Below are 21,239 nucleotides of genomic sequence, written 5' to 3'. Positions count from 1 at the left end.
GGTCGTCCTTAGTGGCCATGGAGTCCGTCAGGCTCTGCAGTTTGTCCTCGATTCTTGCGAGGGCTGTGCCGTCCGTCCCCGAAGGGGTTGTCGGCGCCATTTTGGGGCTTCCCCCCTCTCCGCTGGCGCCCGGTTGCGGGTGCAAGAACCCGTCCAGGGGACCTTGCTGTTGGTTCCTGGGGGTCTGGGGCTGATCCGGGCGTTTACTGCGACCCATTTAGCTTAATGGTGTTGCTTATAAAACGCTTTTCGGGTCAGGCGGAGCGGAGCTCACCCTCTATGCGGCCATCTTGGTCAGCGCCGTAACCACGCCCCCCTCGTAATCAACTTTCCACACCGACTTAGGTATAGATATTGGACATTAACCGATCTTCACTATTCCACCTTTATATACACAGGAATCCTCATGCCGTTCTCTTTGTTTGCTATTTATTAGGGGTTATCCCCCATTTTAGGAGGATTTCTCTGTATTGTCTCCCTTTCTTTATTTTAATTTTATTTTTCTTTCATTATTTGCTGTTTGGAATATGCAACTTAAATTTTAAACATCTTGCATATGACAGAGTTAGTAGGGTTAATTCACTAAACACTAAATTGTAGTTAATTAAAGACCAAACTGAAAAAAATTGCCTAAAATATCCTGAATTCAATTACACTAGTTGGGTAGGCACTTTTCAATTTGGCTTTTAATATTTATTTTAATGAACTCCAACATCTTTGTAATCTGCCAATAATTGCATCTTTACACTGTCTTAGTCATATGGAGTGAAAATGAATAGATTAGCAGTTTTGTGTGCCTATGGCCATGATCTAGTATCTGTCCCAAGAGCCTGGCACTCCATAAAAGAATATAGAGTATGCCATCTCAGGTGCAAATAGAACCTCCACAAAGCTACCTTGTGGCCAGCATTGAAACTTGATATGGGTTATCAGTTTTATTTTTATAATTACAAGAATATGCAGCTACGACTTTACACAGTTAGCTGATTTCAAAGGACTCTTGTTATGTTTTGTGAGAAACGGGCTTTGGGTGTTGTAGAAACTTGTAGTCTACTGCCACCATGTGGTGGAATTAAAGAGTTTAACCCAAAAAGGATTTGCTTAGTGATATAGGAAATGCAACTCATCTCCAGTTAAAACTGAATAGTAAACCGCACTGAACTTCATGTTAAACTAAGCAGTCGGATACTGTATTTCACACTGTTACTGGTATTGTAGAATTGCTTTATAGAAGGTGCACTATAAGTCTATAAACTCTTCATTGTAGTGGTTATCGTGCAAAGAGTCATTGGTTGCTCTCCCCACATTTTTGTGCAACCAATTTCTTGTCCAAGAACCTAATCATAATAATTGTATTCAAAACGACAGATTCCATTTGACAAAATTATAAGACCATTACAATTGATGGTTCATTTATGACCACTTTATGTTGCTGACTGTCCTTTTTGCATGACAATTGTGTAATATAGTTTTCTTTGCTTATTGAATACAGGGAGATCGTGGACCTAATGGACTTCGAGGAGCAGATGGGGACCATGGACAAAAGGTATGTCCTACTGTATGTATTACTTTTTATCTTCATCTTAAAATACTAGGTCTTGTTTTAATGCTTTTTGTATTATTAATCTCAGGGGATTCAAGGAGACAATGGATTACCAGGACCTCCAGGGCTTCCAGGTATAAAGGTGAGTGTGATGGTATCTGCTTTTTTTATTTTTTATGTTTTTGTATTAAATGTAAATTTCCAGAAATACCTACCTACCACCGCTCCGTTGTTGACATTTTTTTTTTTTTTACATTTTCTTGTAACAACAAAATCTGGTCCATCTCTAGTTGCTCCTTCTCCTCAAACCTCGAATGTGACGCTGACATGTTAGCATACCGGCATCTGAACAAAATGGTATTAGCTCAGGGGTCAGCAACCTGTGGCACGTGTGCCATGCATGGCACTCAAAGTGACATTGCACAACACTCAAGGCTGGCAGAGGCAAACAGGCACTGGACTTCAGATATCTGCAAGTGCAACCTGAACGGTGATTGCAGATGCTGAGGGACAATCCTCAATTTACACAATGCAGCACTTAGAGGAAGCGATCTCACATAACTTCCTCCCAGCATTTGTGAATTGGAATAGCCTGCAGCAGAAATTGCACCTCCTGCCTTTGACCTTATCGGGCCAGCGCGGTACCCACTGGACCCCAGGGAAGACACACTATTGACATATCATCCACACCCACAATTCCACAAGCAGCCCCCATACAAAACCCACATTCATAGGTATCATACACAATACCACAAACTACTTATGAACATATACAATATAACAGCCCACTTACACACAAATACAACACTACAATGCAACTATAGCACCCATAAATAACACAAGCAGAATACGACAACATGCACACCTCAATTTAAAATAAATACGCCAAGGGTTTTCAAGATCTTGTTTTGGCACAGTACTACTAACAGGTTGCCTAGCCCTGCCCTAGCCAGTGCTAGCAGCATTGGCTAGGGAGTTTCCATTGCAAACCCAGGACCAGGGTCCAATGCACGTATGCATGTTTAGAGTCCATTCATAACACAAGGTTAGGTCCCAACAATATTGGGGCACTTTGACAGAACTGATTGAAAAAGCATAGTATGACCATATGGTGTAACTGAATAACAAAACAATAATATATTTTCTTGACAGGGTCAAAGAGGAGATCAAGGATTACCTGGTTTAGAGGGGCCAACAGGAATGCCAGGAACCAAGGGGCATAAGGTAATATTTTAGTATAACAAAATGCTTATATCATCCCAAAATCAATATGAAATAATGAAGGAGTAGATATATTTGTTAATTTCATCTTTATGTTTATGTATACAATGCAAACCAGTTGCCTAATACTAGAGGAATTAAGTAAGGGATGTAACCAAAACAAATGGATACAATAGCTTTTGAGAACCCTGCTCACAAATTACAAACAAATTGTAAGATCTACTTACCCCACTCCTCTAGCCTCTTGTGGCAGCAGGTGACACAGTGTTTTACCACATCAACTATGCCGAGGCTATATTAGATTCTGGAGCTGCTGTTGACTTCAATTAAATGTTTTTTTTTTGTCCTGGACATGATATACTACTATTCTTACTGGAAACACTCCAGGCCTTACAGTCCATAGATGGTAGACCTCTGCAACCTACCACAATCACTCACATAACGGCTCCTATTCATTTCTTGCAATAGGTTACAAAAGGAAACATTTGTTTTTCAAGTAATCAAATTTTCTTAGTGTCCCATAGCGTTAGCATAACTAAGGTTGCAGAAACAAACCCTAGAATAAGAGCAGTGATGGAGAAGGGATAGGCAAAAGTGAAGCAGCAATGCTTGGTAGAAGGTTATGGTCTGTTTATTTCATAATAGGAAAAGAGAGATAAATTAAATATGATGGGGGGTTATTAGAGGATGGTTAATTAATTAAATATGTCAAGGTGCATTTGGCGAAGAAATATACAATAATTAATCAGATTCGTAATGTTTGGGATTAGCAAAGAACATGACATCATATTTTTTAAGCTAGCCTCAGTATAGTGGCATTATATATGGTAAGGAAAGCTAGATCAGGGATATTAAGGCATGTGATTGTATAAGTAATGTATACAGAATGGAATGAGATGGCAGGAGCTTGGTATTGCAGACATTATTGTCAGATGGCTGTGGATGAAGGTTAGGATGTGCTGGTCATAGAAATACATTGGACAGAGGTTTATGACTCAGTAGGAAAGGGAAGGACAAAGTCCAGGGACATTGTTTGTGAAGGAGTATGTGCACTTGGGGAAATGAAAGACAGGAGTGAAGTGAATGTGTTAGGGTAATGGGAATGTTAGTCCCTTTATTTCTAAGTTTTTTTTTTAGATAATTAAAGTAACATATATATCAAATATGGGATACATAAAACATTAGGACATAACATAAGTTTTTTGTAGAAATTAGCTTGCAAAGATTAGCTATGCTTGTTTCTATGACTTACAGGGTTGTTCACTAAATTGAGGATTTAAAATGAATATCAGATTTAAGGCAAAGTAGCCGAACTTGAAGCATAGCTGACTTAGAGAATTTTTCTGTTTTGACTGTTTTGTGGATAACCCACTATCATACTAAGTATGATACAGGCCTAAACCGTTTTGTTTGTTTTCTTTCCTTCTTTAATTTTAACCCTAACACCACTACACTTTTGCTCTATTAACTTTAGTGTAATGCAATTAAGTTAATAATGTTTTAACTTTTTTTTGACTGTTAATTGTTTCAAACAATTTTATTTAAATCATCATGTGCAACAGGAATCACATTTTAACACATATAATTTACACACAATTTCTCTTTTAGGGGGACAATGGTGACGATGGGGTAAAAGGAGAACAGGTATGATATTCGCAAGAAATGTATTTTTTCAGTTTGTTCATAAATGTTAAATCATTTTTGTTCTTCTGTAAATCCTCCTTTGTATACAATAAGGAATAATTAGGGTTTTTGGTTTGCTGAATCTGCAGCACAAAAACTTAAATTTATTATTCCATGGTATTTATCTTTGACCTTTCTCTTGAGTGCGTTGAATAAAAGCTACTTAATCTGGTATACAATGTAAGATAGATAGATCACATGTTTTTTTATTTCAGGGAGACAAGGGAGAAGCTGGTCACCCAGGAATTCCTGGTATACGGGTAAATATGTAACTTTCATTCTAAGAAATTTAGATATAAAATATTCCATTGTATTTGGTGTTAATTTTGTTATTTTCCATGTTTTATTTTTTAATCTGCTATATTCCACAGGGTGATGAAGGCATTAAAGGAGCAAAAGGAGAGGTATGATTGTATTCAGTTTATTCTTGGTAATTATTGCTATGGGTAACAATATAGAGACAAGATCAACACAGCATTGAGTTGCTGGTCATTGCTAATCCTGATCCTGAATTGTAAAGGATTTTAGCAGCAGTGGTAAGAATTATGTTTAGAATGCTATTAGAAATTATAAAAGCACAATAAATGCAGTACTGCTGAGTATGAACTATTCAATTATCCTTCTTGTTTGTTACTTATATATTAAAGGGTTACTCAAACCAGAAAACAGTGTTTCATAAAACACTTGTTTTGGTTTGACTAACCATTTCTGTGACGGCCCTCCCCCCAAACTAAAGAAAAATAAAGAGCATTAAAATACCTTTTTTCCATTGTGAGGCCAAGTTCCCCCCTCAGCCTAATCCACTTTGGCTGATGTAACTCTCACTCAATGGTTGGGGATGGAGGTCAGAGAGGGTAAACTGAGTGGAGGAAACAGCATGCAGCCATTGGCTCTCTGGCATCAGAATGCTGTGCATGCTAGCAATATACCCCATCATACTTCTCCTGTAATTGCTTGTGAAGTGTATTGTACCTTTGTTTTTACATGTACTATTTGTACCCATGTGCAGTGCTGCAGATTGTGTTGGCACTTTATAAATAAAGGATAATAATGTTTACATAATAATAATACCCCAATTTTGAAAATAATTTTTCTCTTGTTGATGGCTAATAATTCACAATGACGCTGCTGGAGGTGGAATTATACCTCAGGAAGCCGAGGTCTTAGTCTCCATCTGTGCAAGCACCATGACCACTTTAAATCACTGAAGTGGTCATAGCACTTTGAGTCGATCTTTAAGTCATATAGGTAAAACTGCAAGCCCTTACATGGTTAGTTCTTTGCGTTAGTGTTTCTTCTCTATAAATGGAATATCAAAGAGATAGTAATCACAAAATGCTTTAGATCAAACCATTTTTGTAAATGACACATTGTATCATACAATTAAGTCAGATTTTAAAATAAAATAAAATTGGGTAGGCTTGACCATTCAGCCCTCCAATACCGGGAACCTGTCCTTAATAAGATCTGTATTTCAAGGCAAAATCTAATTAGCTTTTGATCCATAGTCAGAATTACAGTTGCAGTTATAATTTACAGAAAAAAAAGAGCTACTCCTTTTGTACTTTAACTCAACAAGTAATTAGTGTTTACAAACATGTAACAAAAAGTATAAAAAAAACTTTCCGGGACAGGATTAGCAAGAAAAAGAATAAATGTAACACCATAGTGTTTTACCTTAAATTGCGTAGATGTTCTGCATCATGGGAAAGATAGTCCAAGATCTTCTCCTCTAAAAGTGCAGTGAAAAGGTTTAGTAGTCATGTGTCCTATTGGGAGCACCATAAAAAGACCAGCCTTTGGATTTCAATACAAGTTGTAATTTTAGTGAAAAATCCAAATAGATTCTTAGGTTTAGATACTATCTTAATGTTTTATAGAAATTAACTTTCTCATCTACAAATATGTGGAGTACAGATTTACATTGAAATATACAAACTCAACTGAATTCAAAAGGACATTTACATCAGTGTGCTGCTCATCCAGACTTTATGTGTAATGCCTTCAATGTGGTTGTTTCTATATGCCTCCCCACCTCCCACTAATAGCAAACCTAATACCCCTTACAGGTACTTGTGAAAGAGACATCAAACTCTCCATTGACAAACATTTTCATTGGCCCCGAGCTAGTGGCATAAGCAGAGTTATGGTCACCCAGAGCAGAACAATATTTTCTGCTGCCCACCTCCTCTCTCCCCCCAGTGTATTACTGAATAAGTGCCCGCTGAGGTGGCCAGCTGGCCACCTCCTTGCCCCTGTATCAGGCCATTGGCCAGTTCCTCTCAACTCCCCCCCAAACCCTCCAAAAAAAACATTGTTTGCACACAGGGCAGCTGAACCATATCTCCCCCTTCCCTCAGAAGATACGCAACTGCCCCCCAGCTATGTCCATGTGGAAGGTTTATAGGAACACTCCAAACACTATAGTTCTTACCTGTTGGATGCCAGGTGCCACTCCCCACCTTAACTACATCTAACGAAGAGTCAAAAGCTTCTTAGATGCTTACATTAGCTAACCCGAGCTATGCTTTTCTGTGCGTGATCGACTCATTGCCTTATGGCAGAGTTCTGCAAACTCCCTCCCATGATTTGAATGAAATAAATAGCCAGAGAATCAAGGGAGTCCAGCAACATCTGGAGGGCCAGAGGTGGAGACCCCTGCCTTAGAGTTTTAGCAGGGCGTAGCTTAGTCTGAGAGCATCCCGCTCTGTTTGCTGTAGTGAAGGATGGGAACAGCACCCAGGAGACCCAAGGTAAGAAGTCAAAATGTTCTAAAATGGTTTGACTACTTACATTGGGAGACACCCTAAAGAGCTGGCTGTAGTAGTGATGGTACGTGAATTGTTCCTTTAATATTCAGGATATGGAATGTATTTCCTGAAATTATTTTAAAGCTATCTAGTTTTCTCATTAACAAATTACTATTAATGAGCTAATCACTCTTACACATTCTGATGTGATTTTAATTACGGTGTAACTATAGTATTTCTCTGATTATATCATAACCATTGGGTGATGTATACATTAGAATAATGGCACTGAATAGGTTAAGCTGGCAACAAATATATCGTTACTGTATGGAAAAACATCAGCTGTGGTCTATCCCAAGGGAAAGAATCTATCACTATATAAAAATAGACGTTGCCCAGTTAATGCACAGATGTATAGCTGTTAAATTTTCTTTGCCTCCTAACACCCCATAAACACTGGAACATTTGACTCTATACATTAGTGTTATCTCTTGTGGTCTAATATTCAGACTTACAAGTAAATCCCTTATTACTTGAACATTCACAGTTTGGGTAAACTGAGCTCAGTACCTAATTGCACATTGAATGTAATGTTAAGCAAATAAATTGCACATTGAATGTAATGTTAAGCAAATAACGTTTATATCTTACACATCAAAGCGTTAAAGGTTTTCCACTTTTAAACTTGTTAAATACAGTTTATTATTAAAATCTATGAGAGGAGAAGACATGAACAGAGCCATTTAGACATTGTTTTTATCTTTCCATATATATGACAAGTATGTACTTTTCGATGGAATTTACATGGAATTGTGTGCCTTTCCATTAATGTTTAATATATACATATTGAGATGTTTAAAGATGCAATAATATTTTATAGTCTTTAAAAACTTTAATTGCTCACTAATGCCCATAGAGGGAAATCTGTGTTTAACTTTAGAATATCAAGGCAATAACTTAATCCACTTGGCTGATGAACTAGACCATATGGTGTTATAACCATTTCAGAGCTATTCACTAAAATGATATTTGTGAGGAATTCAAAGTAGCTGAACTTTAAGCATAACTGGCTTGGAGAATTTTTCCAGGTCAACTATTTTGTCTTTGAATTTGAGAATAATTATCAATTCACCTTGAATTCCTGACAATACTCACTTTAGTGACTAACCCTGTGTATTTACCAAAGCCAGAATTCGGAGTGGTGGCTAAGTGCACTTCCTACAGCTAAACCTGATCTTATTTTAGGAAAAAAACAAGTGATAGCAATTCACCATTTACTGTTTAAAGGGTTACAACAAGCACCTCGATGACTTGAAGTAGTCATGATGCCTAGAGTCTAGAGGTGCACATACTTAGATTAACCCCTCTGTTGCCGGCAATGTTATTTCACCTAGGACAGCATCCTTAGGAATCATAAGCTACCCCAGAACTAGAGTTCCTGACTGGCTAACACAAATTCTGTGCTAAATTGGCATCTGATGCCAGTAGCCAATGGCTGCATACCCCCCCTCCCTCTGTACCACGCCTATCTCCCCCTCATTCTGCACTCGCCCTCTGATAAGGGGGAGTGACATCAACTAAGGAGGATTGGATTGGGTCACTGCCAAAAAGTGCAAAATGCATATTTATACAGCAACACATAGCAGACCTGATTTTGCAAGGATTATGTGTACACCCATCATATGTGATTTTATGATGGCATGCCTGCAATAACAGAGCACATTGTAATGATGTTAAAAACAAATGGCACTGCAGTTACTGGTATATCATTTGTTACATGTTATTGGACAATTCACAAATGGTTCTTAACACTGTGTAACCCAACCTTATAAACACCCATTGTATTATATATTTTTTTCTATTTCAATGATCTTTGTTTACAGTTGTAAATTAATTAATCTTATCTAATATATATTATATGATATGTTTCTTTGCAATATCATGTACTAGACATATGTTGTCATGGATGTGAATTTCAGAAAGGTGAAACAGGTGAAGTTGGTGACTTAGGACCAGAGGGCAAGAAAGGAGAAATCGGAATCTCAGGACTTCTTGGACCCCGTGGCTTTCCTGGTGAAGCAGGACCGCAAGGACGATCTGGAATACCTGGCATTCCTGGAAAACCTGTATGTAAATTTATAGTTCCTTTATGAAATCTTAAAAACTATGGAACATGGAAAAAATATATAAGAGCTATCACTGGTATTTAAGAGTAACCCCAGTAACAGAGTATTACGGTGGGAAGATATGCTTTAGAGGAATGACACCACTGTGGTAGTGAATTTAGTATAACACTCTGGTCATTTGGTGAAGGCCATGTATAGCAAGGAGCACCAGCTCCTGGTTCTTATTGGGTTTGGTGATTTATTTACTCACACAATGCCCACTAGAAAGTTTTCCACCATCAGATCTATTTATTTTAAGATTACCAACATGCTGCTTCAGGAGACAATTAGATAAACTGCCTATTTCATTGTCAAATACTTGTATTTGACTTTTGATGAATAGTGTCATTTCTATGCTTGGAACACAAACTTGGCTTATTTTGTAGAAGATTTGGATTTCCAATGGACTGCAAATACAAATTCAATGGAAACAGAAACATTTGATTAAGTGACTAGTTATTTTTATTTAAAAAATCAGATGCCAATGCCAGTTTGGCAACTCTATCAATAAACTATAAAATCTATGAGTTCTATTCACAACCATTGTCCATTATTTACATGGTAGGATGTAGCATACTTGAGTGACATATACTCTAATGCCTCACTCCAACACTTTTGTATTATACACAAAGCAACCCTGTTTTAAAATGTCCCTGATTAAAAATACTGTTTAATACCCTTTTATCGTTTAAAGGGTCACTCCAGACCCCTAAACAACTTCAGCTTGCTTGTGTGAAAAGTGTGTGCTTTTTTTTTTTTTTTTGCAAAAAGTGCAGATTCCAATAGAAATTAACACTTTTATATATTAACCTGGTTACACCCCATTGGGGCCCCATTCAAGCAGACAACAGGTAATGTTACTCACTGGTTTTGTTAGCTCAATGCCGCCACAGAAAGTCTGGGTGGGGAGAGCTTGCATAGGCAGCAAGAGAACTACAGGTGTTACAAGCTGATCTTAGCTGATATGCACGCAATAAAAAAAAATACATAATTAAATGCATGCAAGTTTTCATTTGGGGAATAGTTACTAAACAGGGATTTTTTAAATTTATTTTGTATTTGGACAATGGAGTGTCCCTTTAATTCCATGTCCATCTAATTACCGGTATATTGCATGCCAACAATGTCCAGATTTGTTTGACATGTTAAATGAGCTGTAATGGGGAAATATAGTGTTGCTTGTATGATTTGCACATCATGGCCATTATTATTATAGACTAGAATTGTTTTGCAAATCTAAAATCATATTGGAAAATGCACATAACACATTGCGAATGAAATATAAGTATGTATAATTTTTTTTAACTCAGGGAAAATCTATAACAGAGGATCAAATCATGAAGCTATGTGGCAATGTCTTGCAAGGTAAGGTTTTAAAGGTGGACACTTAATTAGAGATAAAACCTCCCTTAATTTCCTCTGTTGCAACTTTCCAGTTTGAATGTTTTTCATCAGAATGTGTACAGTTTCTCAACATATTGAAGTGGATGATATCACTGAAAGAGACATAACTCATGCCCTATAGTTCCTTACCTCTGTACAGATCATCACTTATACAAAGCATTACACAAAACAAAACAAGACTCTGGGTCATGAAAATTTAGACTATGGTCATATTAAAAGTACATGCGTCTACTATTAGAAAGTACCATGCCTCTTTGGTACATCAATACCTTTATCTTTCTTTCCTGTCCTGGTGCTGCACTTTGATAAAACCACCTAATAAAAAAAAAGTAAAATTGGAAAAAATGTTTGATTTGTATTATTACAACAATGTTTCTTTAATCTAGCACAAACATGTTTAGTGATATTATAAATATAAAAAAGAGAGTCAAATTAGTATACTTTAAGACAGTGATGCAGTAACACCCATAAGTGCCTTATAAATTAGATTACCAAACCAATTCATGCATCACGTTTCAGAAAAGACAAAAATGGTTTACATTCCCAAAACACACCAAAATAGCACATACCCTCCAAAATATAACTCTGATAATATGATCCTAAATACAGCCTCATATAAGCATACTCAAAAATTGGCTTATTTCCTGACAGTATGTCCTGAGTACATAAACATGCAAATAATATGTGGTTGTCAGATTCACATATTAGCGCTAACTTCAAAAAGGTATTCCATGCCTGTCATGTAAATGAGTAAAAAAAAAATTGCAATCCGAGGACTTAAAATAGAACTGACCTCTGGCTTAGGCTCCAGACCTATTCCACCTTCTCCAAATAGAAATGACCAGCAAGGATCCACTTACTCTAACAGTGCCAAACCGGTTGTGCCAAGTATCTTTCAGAGAACCTGAGCAATCTAAAATGAATTACACACATTTCTCACAAACACCAGTTAGACAGATTCAACAAAATATATACAAAATCCTGGGGTGTGATAAATTGTATAACACACTGTAACACCTGTGTGGTTTCCTCTAAACCCACACCAAAATAGAACACAAAATACGTACAGTAAGTAGAGCGTTTTGTGTCAAAGCAATATGTCAATAATAGTTGCACTGTACAGAGGTACACGTATTGGTAGCTGAAATACAAAGATAACCAGATCCTAGTGCAACATTGTAAGTCTTTGCAAATAATAGCGGGTTAATCTTGTGTGATTGTACTCACAAGTATAGAGCCAATAATACTAGGCGCAAGTTTGCAGGCGTGTGGGAATATTTGTAGGGATCCCACTCCCTTCTCTGTCTACTGATAACTGTTCCTTTGCTTCCCCGTATAAATCCACCGGATTTCAGGTGCAGTGAAAGTTACACTTTATTAGAAAACAGAGAAATCAATAAAATATGTATGTCAAATCCCATGAATTACTTTGTCTCTTTATACGGCTTTAATTGCTTTCACCCGGTTTCTGTTCGCTTCCGTCTCCTTCCTCTGATGTCACAAAGCTGCGCTGCATCGGCGGTGGAACGTACTGTGTCCACGCTGGAACCATTTGTTTCAACTTGTACTGTGCAATCAGGTTGGAATGCGTCCTTGCGTTCCATCTCAGATGTAATCTCCACATGTCCACAATTGATTAATCAAACAAAGGAGGTCAAAAAAGAAGGGGAAATTTATATGTGTTGTAATACTGGGAATGTAGCATGTAAAAATATTTAGGATGAAATATAATGAATACATATTTCTTCCTTTAGAAAAAGTACATTCAAAATTTTATAATATGAAACATATTTTGTGCAAAATTTGTATAGTGTATCATTAGGTCATACTTAAAAACTCTTAAAACATACATACTATATGGATGGATTTATCCAAAATGAATCACATATGAAAAATTCATAACTAAATAAGTGAAAAATATATATAAAAAAATTATATATATAAAATAAAATTTAATTTATAGTGCTATTATTAAAAGTGAACTATAAAATGGGGAAGAGGGGATCCATATTCCAGTAAAACACTAATTAAAAATGCTTTATTAAAACGTTTATAGGGGGTTATACAACATCTCTCCCCTCCCCTCCATGTCCCTTAGTGTTCCTCTCCCCTCCCTATCCCTTAGTGGTTCTCTCCTGTCCCCGTCCATTAGTGGTCCTCTTCCCTCTCTTCCCTGCCCCCTCCTCTCCCCTCCTCTGCATGTCCCTTAGTGTTCCTCTTCCCTCCCTTCCTTGTCCCCTAGTGTTCATCTCCCCTCCCTCCCCTGTCATTTTGTTTTCCTTTATTGTAGCATGGCCCAGCGGAGCGGACCACGGTACAGGAGCTTCAGTTTCCTGTACACGGCCGGACTAACAGGAAGTACACTCTCAGTGAGCACTTCCTGTCAGTCCGGCCGGGTACAGGAAACTGAAGCTCCTGTACCGTGGTCTGCTATGCTCGGCCACGTTACACTGAGTGACTGGCAGGAGCCGTTGCACCCCAAGGCCTTATGGACGCGCCGACCCTGATGAGAGATTAAAATAAGAAGCTGTCAATAGTTTTATGGAAGAAGTTGGCACCCAGTCTCGTCCACCAGTCATACAATATTTGTTGTGTGATAGGGCAGAGTTTGCCTATAAATGCATATACCTGTATATAAAATATAGAAGTCCTGCACTCTTGGACAGCAGTATGGTTACACTCTGTACAAAATTCAACAATTATATTAAATTTTAACAGGAAATGTACTTCAATGATGCCTTGAAACAACAACTTGCAGCTTTATTCTGTCAACATTTGAGTTATTTACAAACTGCTATCAGGACCTAGATTGTTTTATTACTTTTTAATTAAATTTCAATTTACTCATTAAAGTTCAATGTACTTATAGAACAGTTACCAGCATTACTTCAGAGTATGAAACCTACTTGTGCTCCATGTGAAGGAAAGCCAGGACTGCCAGGGTTGCCAGGTATTCAGGGTCGCACTGGTGAAAGAGGACCACCTGGATATCCAGGAAGGGGAGGAAGATCGGGTTACCCAGGTCTTCGAGGATTACCAGGTCCACAAGGCATTAAAGGTAAAAAAAATAATTCTAAATTATATAAAAGCAGATATCTGTCGGACCTCATCCCAAACGGGGAAGGGAAGCATCTAAACTAAGAATCCACAGGATGTAACTTGAAAACATGTTCAACTTGCCTTGCACAGCAACACATAAGTGCACAACACTGGCAAAAGGGATCTTCCTAAGAGTTTTGTGCATATTACAATATTAACAAACGTAGTTAATTTATTTTTACAGCAAAATATACCAAAGGTATATAGGTTAAGGGTAGAGCTATCTTGGTTTGCAGGATTGCAACAGTGAAAATGAACGTTCTCCCAAAAATTTATATCTCTTCTGATCGATACCGATCCAGGTGCAAGATAAACTCCTAACAAGGGGAGGGGGAGGGAGAGGGAGAGGGAGAGGGGAAGGGAGAGGGAGAGAGGGAGGGAGAGTGGGAGGGAGAGGGGGAGAAGGGAGAGGGGGGTAGAGGGGGAGGGAGGAAGAGGGGGAGGGAGAGGGAGAGAGAGGGAGGGAGAGGGATAGAGAGAATTGTGATCTCTGTTTAACAATGTATTCACTATATATATATATATATATATATATATATATATATATATATTGACCAGATTATGACATGAACTGCCGTTTGTCTTTAAGAGTTCTGTATATTGGACTATACTTATGATATGAATGCTATTTGCTTGTAACAGTTTCAATGTTAATGAATGTTTTTGCCCCGCTTAGGTGAAATAGGACAAAAAGGTGAGAAGGGTTATAGAGGAGAACGTGGCACAGGACAGCCAGGCCCCCCAGGACCTACAGGTAATTTACATGGAAATATATTAGTAATATTTTTATTTATTTATTTACATATTAAAAGATTTTTTTATATACAGTACATTTTTCATATCTTAATATTTTGAAACAAATCATTTAAAAAGTTTATACAGAAATATTAAATCATTTAAAAAGCTTATAAAAATATATTAAATTGAGGCCTTTATTAGTTGCGGAATTCCCAAAGCTTTGACAAGTTTCTTACCTCTAACAGACCACTGTAAAGTTGAGGATTATTTGCAGTCTAGGAAGTGAAAGTACAAATGCCATCCCACCTTTTCTTTTTCGTTAGACGCTCACCCAGTCTCCACTCCTTCAAAAAATCATTAAAAACTCACTTTTGCACAAAAGCATATCAATTAACCTGTTAATCGCTCCACAAAAAAACCCTCACTACGTCTTCATTGTATACTATTCTGCCAATCTACTTCTCTAGTACTTCCCTTACCTTTTGTGTCACTTTACCCCACTCCTTCTAGCATGTAAGCTCATTGAGCAGGGCCCTCAACCCCTCTGTTTCTGTGTGTCAAACTTGTCTGGTTACAATTACATGTTTGTTAGTCCACCCATTGTAAAGACCTATGTAATTTGTTGGTAATAGGAGTAGGTGATTGTGTAGAGTCCCACAAGGGGAAACCAACATCAGGAGAGCTCCACTGTATAAGAAATGAGGAAGGGGGGGCGGAGCTAAGCGGTCATGCCGAGCGGTCGCACTGGACATGAGCTCCGTGCAAATTCGCTCTTAAACCACAAAATACAGTGCAAAATCGACCACAGCGAAAGCTGAGGGATCCTGAGAAGGGAAACCAAGCGGTATAGCACCAAGAGGCAAACATCTCGACCGTAATCGGAAGCTCCTAGCCGGTGATAGACCTGAGGCCTACCAGAGGCCTACCCAGATAAAGCGAGGAACTGCAGCCTCTCACATGGAAGCCTACCCGGAATCCGTTCCCCCCCCTCGCCGGAGAGGGATATCCCGGCACCTAAAGCGACGATAGAAGCACAGGGGTGGCAGACCTCCTAAGCCAGCACGGCAACAGTAACCGCCAAGTCGGTGGAAAGCAACTAAAACGGCTGCCCAGCGACGCACACAAGCCCAATCGACCATGAACCCCCTCGGGGATTTCGACCGTCTGTGTGCAAACTTCTGGGAGCTGCTGTGCAACCGCGGAATAGCCTACCATCGGGCCGTGAAAATGGTGTCCAAATGGGTCCGTCCAGTGACCAGGCGGCGCCATTACAGTTATCCTCCGCAAGCACCTAAACAAGCGATTAGACCCCGCGAACGACGACAAGCTCAAGGGCGGGAAACAACGCCATACCGCATTGGCAAACTCCATGGCCCCCACACTCGATAGACCACGACGGCTAAGATGGCCTCCCACACAAGCTACCCATCAGCTCCAAAAGCAGGCGCCCAGCAAGGGTTACATCCATCCCTCCACAGCACAGCCGCAAAACGGAGAAATGACTCACCGCCCAGCGCCTTCCTACGAGACCCAGAGACGGCAAGCCTTTGCACTTCGGGGAGCTGGCATCAAAAATACCGACCACCGCTGGGAGCACACTCGCAACCCCAACACGGCATTGGTTGATCCAGCAGAGACTTGGACTTAACACCAGGCACAGTACCCACTATAACTGCATCACATACCCCACATGAACTCCCACGAATCTCAGTCGAGAACGTTATATGTACCCACAGTTTTAGGTCTCTCTTTTCTTTTTAGGCGGCCATTGTTGGCCCTTGACACGCAGCGATCCAGCTTACCGTTCAGTTTATAGCATACCCACGGCATGACGATGCAACACGAGTTCAAGCATAACATATAGCTTAAACATGTAGACACAAACTGAAGGTTTTCTCTTGCCTATAGCTAGCCGTTACACTTAAGGATAGATGTGTAGTTCCCTCAGGATATATTGAGTTGTATCTTTACGTCTATGCTAGTGTCACAAGCTGTAGAAGCATGTAAAATTATACCAATAGCTATGAGTGTATTACCCTATCTTATCTGTACATAGTTTGTTCTGGCTAAATGATATGAGACATGTTGTTACTATACGTTTCTGATTCCATTATGCATCAATATAGCCAAAATATGTGTCACTTCTAGTGGACTTCATCTTGTAATAACCTGTCACAAATACCAAAGCAACTAGAATATTGTACCTAGCCTGTAGTAACCTTACTAAGCCTATTCTTCAGCGTTTTGACAAATCATCTACTAACAAAAATTGTGCAGATTCAACAATGCTACTTCAATGTATTACCCTGTAACAAATTTTGTCTGTTTATGCTGTTGTGGAATACCTGAGCAGCTTATGTTTTACGCTTGCACTACAAAAATAAAGAATTAAAAAAAAAAAAAGAAATGAGGAAGGGAGGCCCTACCTTTAATCAATCTAAGGATAAAAAGGGATATGCAAACAAAAAGTATAACTTGAAAAAAAGGGAGATCTACTAAACGGTGCCCAGGGGATCAATTGTCTGGAGTACTAGCTAGCATCTAAGTTCCAGTTCCCCTAGTGTCCAACTGACAGGAAGGTAGTGTAAACGAGGTTAGGGAGAGAGAAGAGGCACAGGGTCCCCAGAGAACAAGGGACCGGGTAATCAGGTCTAAACGCAGATGACGCACGTTTCGGCGTGTTCAAAACGCCGTCGTCAGGAGCGCGTCGATCGTTTTCTTTTTCTTTAATCTCTGCACTTGGTAGCACTTTTTTATTTTTGTTACCACTATGGTTATTGATTTTTAGGTGTTTATTTATTTATTTATTTATAACATTAGTAGGGAGAGTTGGTTCAGGTAGACACTAGTGGTTAGACCACGGTGTCGATGTAACTTTTAGGGTGAATTGAGAGATTTATTTATTTATTTATTTATTGTGTGAGGCTTCTCATCTGCGTTTAGACCTGATTACCGAGTCCCTTGTTCTCTGGGGACCTTGTGCCTCTTCTCTCTCCCTAACCTCGTTTACACTACTTCCTGTCAGTCGGACACTAGGGGAATTGGAACTTAGATGCTAGCTAGTACTCCAGACAATTGATCCCCTGGGCACTGTTTAGTAGATCTTCCTTTTTTTTCCAGTTATACTTTTTGTTTAGATATCCATTTTTATCCTTAGATTGATTAAAGGTAGGGCCTCCCTTCCTCATTTCTTATACAGTGGAGCTCTCCTGGTGTTGGTTTCCCCTTGTGGGACTCTACACATCACCTACTCCTATTACTTACATATTTTGGAGGGTTACCCAGTGGTGCAGCTCATGAGCCCAGGTGGTTACAGTGGTGCAGCTCATGAGCCCTTGACTTGTATCCGGACTCCTGACCTGCACTCTGTTTACTTTATTTCTCCATTCCTTGGAATTTGTTGGCGCTATATAAATATTATAATAATAATAATAATAATAATAATAATAATAATAATAATTAGAAAGGAGAAACACCCAGGTCAACTCTTGGCTGACTGATTGTAATGCACACCAGAGAGGCTACTGGCCAGGGCATACTCCACATGGCTTTTTGAAATTAAAGGTTCATTTTTGTGGTACACATATGGCCACACAATCACATAGCATAATTTAATAACAAACATATTATGGGCCGTATCCATAAACTACGCTGCTCCCAGAATGATCTCCAGTGTAGTTTGACAACAGCTAAGATAAAAAAAAAAAAAAAACCTGATTGGAGAATACAAAAAGTTGCAATATATGTATTTTTCTATTTCAATGCATTGTATTGCAATAATTCAACACAGTAAAGGAGGAGACTATATTTAAAAGAAGAAAAACTACCACAACAAGAGGACATAGTCTTAAATTTGAGGGGCAAAGGTTTAAAAATAATATCAGGAAGTATTACTTTACTGAGAGGGTAGTGGATGCATGGAATATCCTAACTATAAGATAAGGCCAGGGACTAATGAAAGTATTTAGAAAATTGGGCAGACTAGATGGGCCGAATGGTTCTTATCTGCTGTTACATTCTATGTTTCTATGTATAGTGAGTAAACCCACGAGAGTTACATTTTGACACATTAGTTATAGTAGAAAAAAAAATAACAAGAGGTAATAATATAATTCTAATTTTGACTATTTCTCTGACAGGATTGCCTGGATTAAATGGAAGTACAGGAGAAGGTATGCCTGGTCCTCCTGGAAATCCTGGTAAAAATGGAATGTCTGGTACCCCTGGTAAGCGAGGGTTACCTGGACCACCCGGAGTCTGTGACCTCTCATCCTGCTTCTCTGCATATGGCATAAGGGATGATCCTTTCAGGAAAGGACCAAACTTCTAAATCAGGAAAAATATATTCACTGCTATAGTCTATAAATGAATCCTGGTGACTCTCTCAGGAAAATGAACTGGAGGCAGAGATAGTTCTTACTTTGATTTACAGCAGTGGTTTGTACATAATGCACCTTTGCACTGAGACTGTTTTCTTGCCTTTCTCAAAGTGTTTCAAAGAGCTGGAAAGACATTGCTTTCTCCTAAACCATACATCGGACACATGCCTCCATCTCTCCATATGTGTTTTTTAAAAGTGCACTACCTGGACCTATTGCTGTGCATTGAAAAACATTGTTATTTGCTAAATGCTTTGACACAAGCAAACTTCGTTATCAATAGGTATGAGTTCATTTACAGCCATTACCTGAAAATCACCATTGTCTAAATATACAACAAACATATTTTAAGAATACAACAGAATACTTACAATTCATGTAAGTAAGGGAAACAACAACTTTATTTAAAACTTATTGGTATTGCTGTTTTACTATATACTGATTCCATATGTCAAAATATCATACCTCCTAACTGTCCCTATTTAGGAAAGACAGTACATATTTTCACCCAAATTCCTCTGTTCCCTCTTTTCTAGGAGTTCCATATTGTTGGTGTGTCTGAGTGTAAAAAATTGCTTCACAGCAATAAAACTCACAGTTATGTGTCTTTAAACTATAATAAATATATTTAGGATTGTCTGTGTAAATAAGATACATATATTATTAGTAAATCACCTATAATGTCTCAGAACAGACCCACCCCTGGCCACACTCACACCCCTAAAATTAAAGAGTTCTTCTTTGTACATTTGAAATTTTGGCAGATCAAACTCAGCCTATTTGTTGACTACGTCTTCCATATCTCTACGCAACCTAATGGCCGAAATAGCCAAATATGGCCTTTTCTCCTATAACAAACTTAACATCGCCGAGACCCAAGACTTGGCATCAATCTGCAAATCCCACATAAGGTAAACCTCTGAGTGGCATTCCCCTTGGACTGGTGAACAGACTTCCTGACTTATTGAGGAGGGAAATGTTGGGTATGAAATAGTAGCACAATTCCCTTCAGCACTGAAGTTGCCTGTCACTTACATAGGTTAAAATTAAAGTTAATAACTGATTTATTGCTTATATAGGAAGGGCTAGCCCACGGATTTGTATCTCCATCAACAAAATCCAGTTTACTGCCTGCTCTGTCTCTTTTTTAAAACATATATTGTATTTCTAAAGTTTTCTCCCATTGCCAATCTCATCTTACCTTCCCACTCTTGACATTCTGTCTTCCCTTCTCCATGAGTCTTTTACATGTTAACTATCATTTCCTATATCTCTAAACCAGTCTTTTGTGTATGTAAGGGCTGTAGAGTGTGTTTGATGATCACGGCATGTAGGGAGGCTGCTTGTAGTGCTGTGTATTTGTAGTATGTGTCTTGACGGTTTTTTGTATATCAGGATGTTTTGTGTGTTCTGTGTGGCTGATTGTATTGTGTGCTAGGAGTGACTGTATGACAAATGTGTGCTTGGTGAGGGTCTGTGTGTGTGTATGTGTGTGTGTGTGTGTATGTGTAGAGACTGAGTAGTGTGCGTTTGGGAGGCCCTGTGTGGGTAGGATTTGTAAGTGTGTGTGTGGGGGGGGGGGGGGGGGGTGAAGCTGTATGTGTTTTGACTTCCCCCTCTTCAAACATTTGACAAGTAGATTACTAAGGTTTTTTTTTTTGTTACCCCTTTTTTTTACATTTGGACAGGTATGGGGTATGGAGCCTTGAGACTGGCAGGGTAGGATCCCTAATAGTACAATGGAGTTTTGCATGAGGTCAGCACCTTCTGTGGGTAGAGGCCACTATAAACACTCCATTGTAGTTTAGATTGGATGAGAAGCACTCTGACTGGCTTATTTACTAAAGATAGTGAATTGCAAATTTGAGGTCAAAATAGCAGAATTGGAAAAACAGTGATTTCCCATCAGCTACTCTGGGCTTAATTTTCGTAAATAACGCTGTGAGTAATTCAGAAAAGCAGCGACCAATAGGGAGTGCTTAATGTTATCTTCACCCGCCAGAGGGCAGAGCTGAGCCAGTCTCTTGATCTGCCTATGTGCCCAAGCGGTAATGCTGCCTCAGAGCAAATGCCCCATGCAAATGCTTAATTCGCCTTACTGTATGGCCAGCCTTGTATATTGGTTAAAATATAGCAAATATCTATTTGCTTGTATGAATTAAATACATTAGAGAAGATTGATTGTGCATTATTTCCATATATGTTAAGGAATATCTACTGAAAGTAGATATGGAGCTGAAAATAGACCTGGAGCTGA

The 21,239-nt window shown here is 38.7% G+C and overlaps 1 protein-coding gene across 1 annotated transcript in view; it reads left to right on the top strand.

Moving 5' to 3' along the window:
• The window catches only part of LOC134608703 (collagen alpha-1(XXI) chain-like), a 151,640-nt gene extending 132,004 nt beyond the window's left edge, over positions 1-19,636 (top strand). Inside the window, exons 19-29 of the mRNA XM_063451746.1 lie at positions 1,493-1,546; positions 1,632-1,685; positions 2,696-2,767; positions 4,373-4,408; positions 4,663-4,707; positions 4,819-4,851; positions 9,177-9,323; positions 10,673-10,727; positions 13,636-13,824; positions 14,542-14,619; positions 18,743-19,636. Coding sequence (XP_063307816.1) covers positions 1,493-1,546; positions 1,632-1,685; positions 2,696-2,767; positions 4,373-4,408; positions 4,663-4,707; positions 4,819-4,851; positions 9,177-9,323; positions 10,673-10,727; positions 13,636-13,824; positions 14,542-14,619; positions 18,743-18,933 — 954 coding nt within the window. The 3' untranslated portion in view covers positions 18,934-19,636. The remainder of the gene's footprint in view (positions 1-1,492; positions 1,547-1,631; positions 1,686-2,695; positions 2,768-4,372; positions 4,409-4,662; positions 4,708-4,818; positions 4,852-9,176; positions 9,324-10,672; positions 10,728-13,635; positions 13,825-14,541; positions 14,620-18,742) is intronic.
• Positions 19,637-21,239: the final 1,603 nt, after the last annotated feature.

This window comes from Pelobates fuscus, chromosome 4 (genome assembly GCF_036172605.1).
Source record: "Pelobates fuscus isolate aPelFus1 chromosome 4, aPelFus1.pri, whole genome shotgun sequence".
NCBI classification, from domain to species: Eukaryota; Metazoa; Chordata; class Amphibia; order Anura; family Pelobatidae; genus Pelobates; species Pelobates fuscus.
Note: the sequence above shows the minus strand (reverse complement) of the source record. Positions and strands in the feature narration are given on the sequence as shown.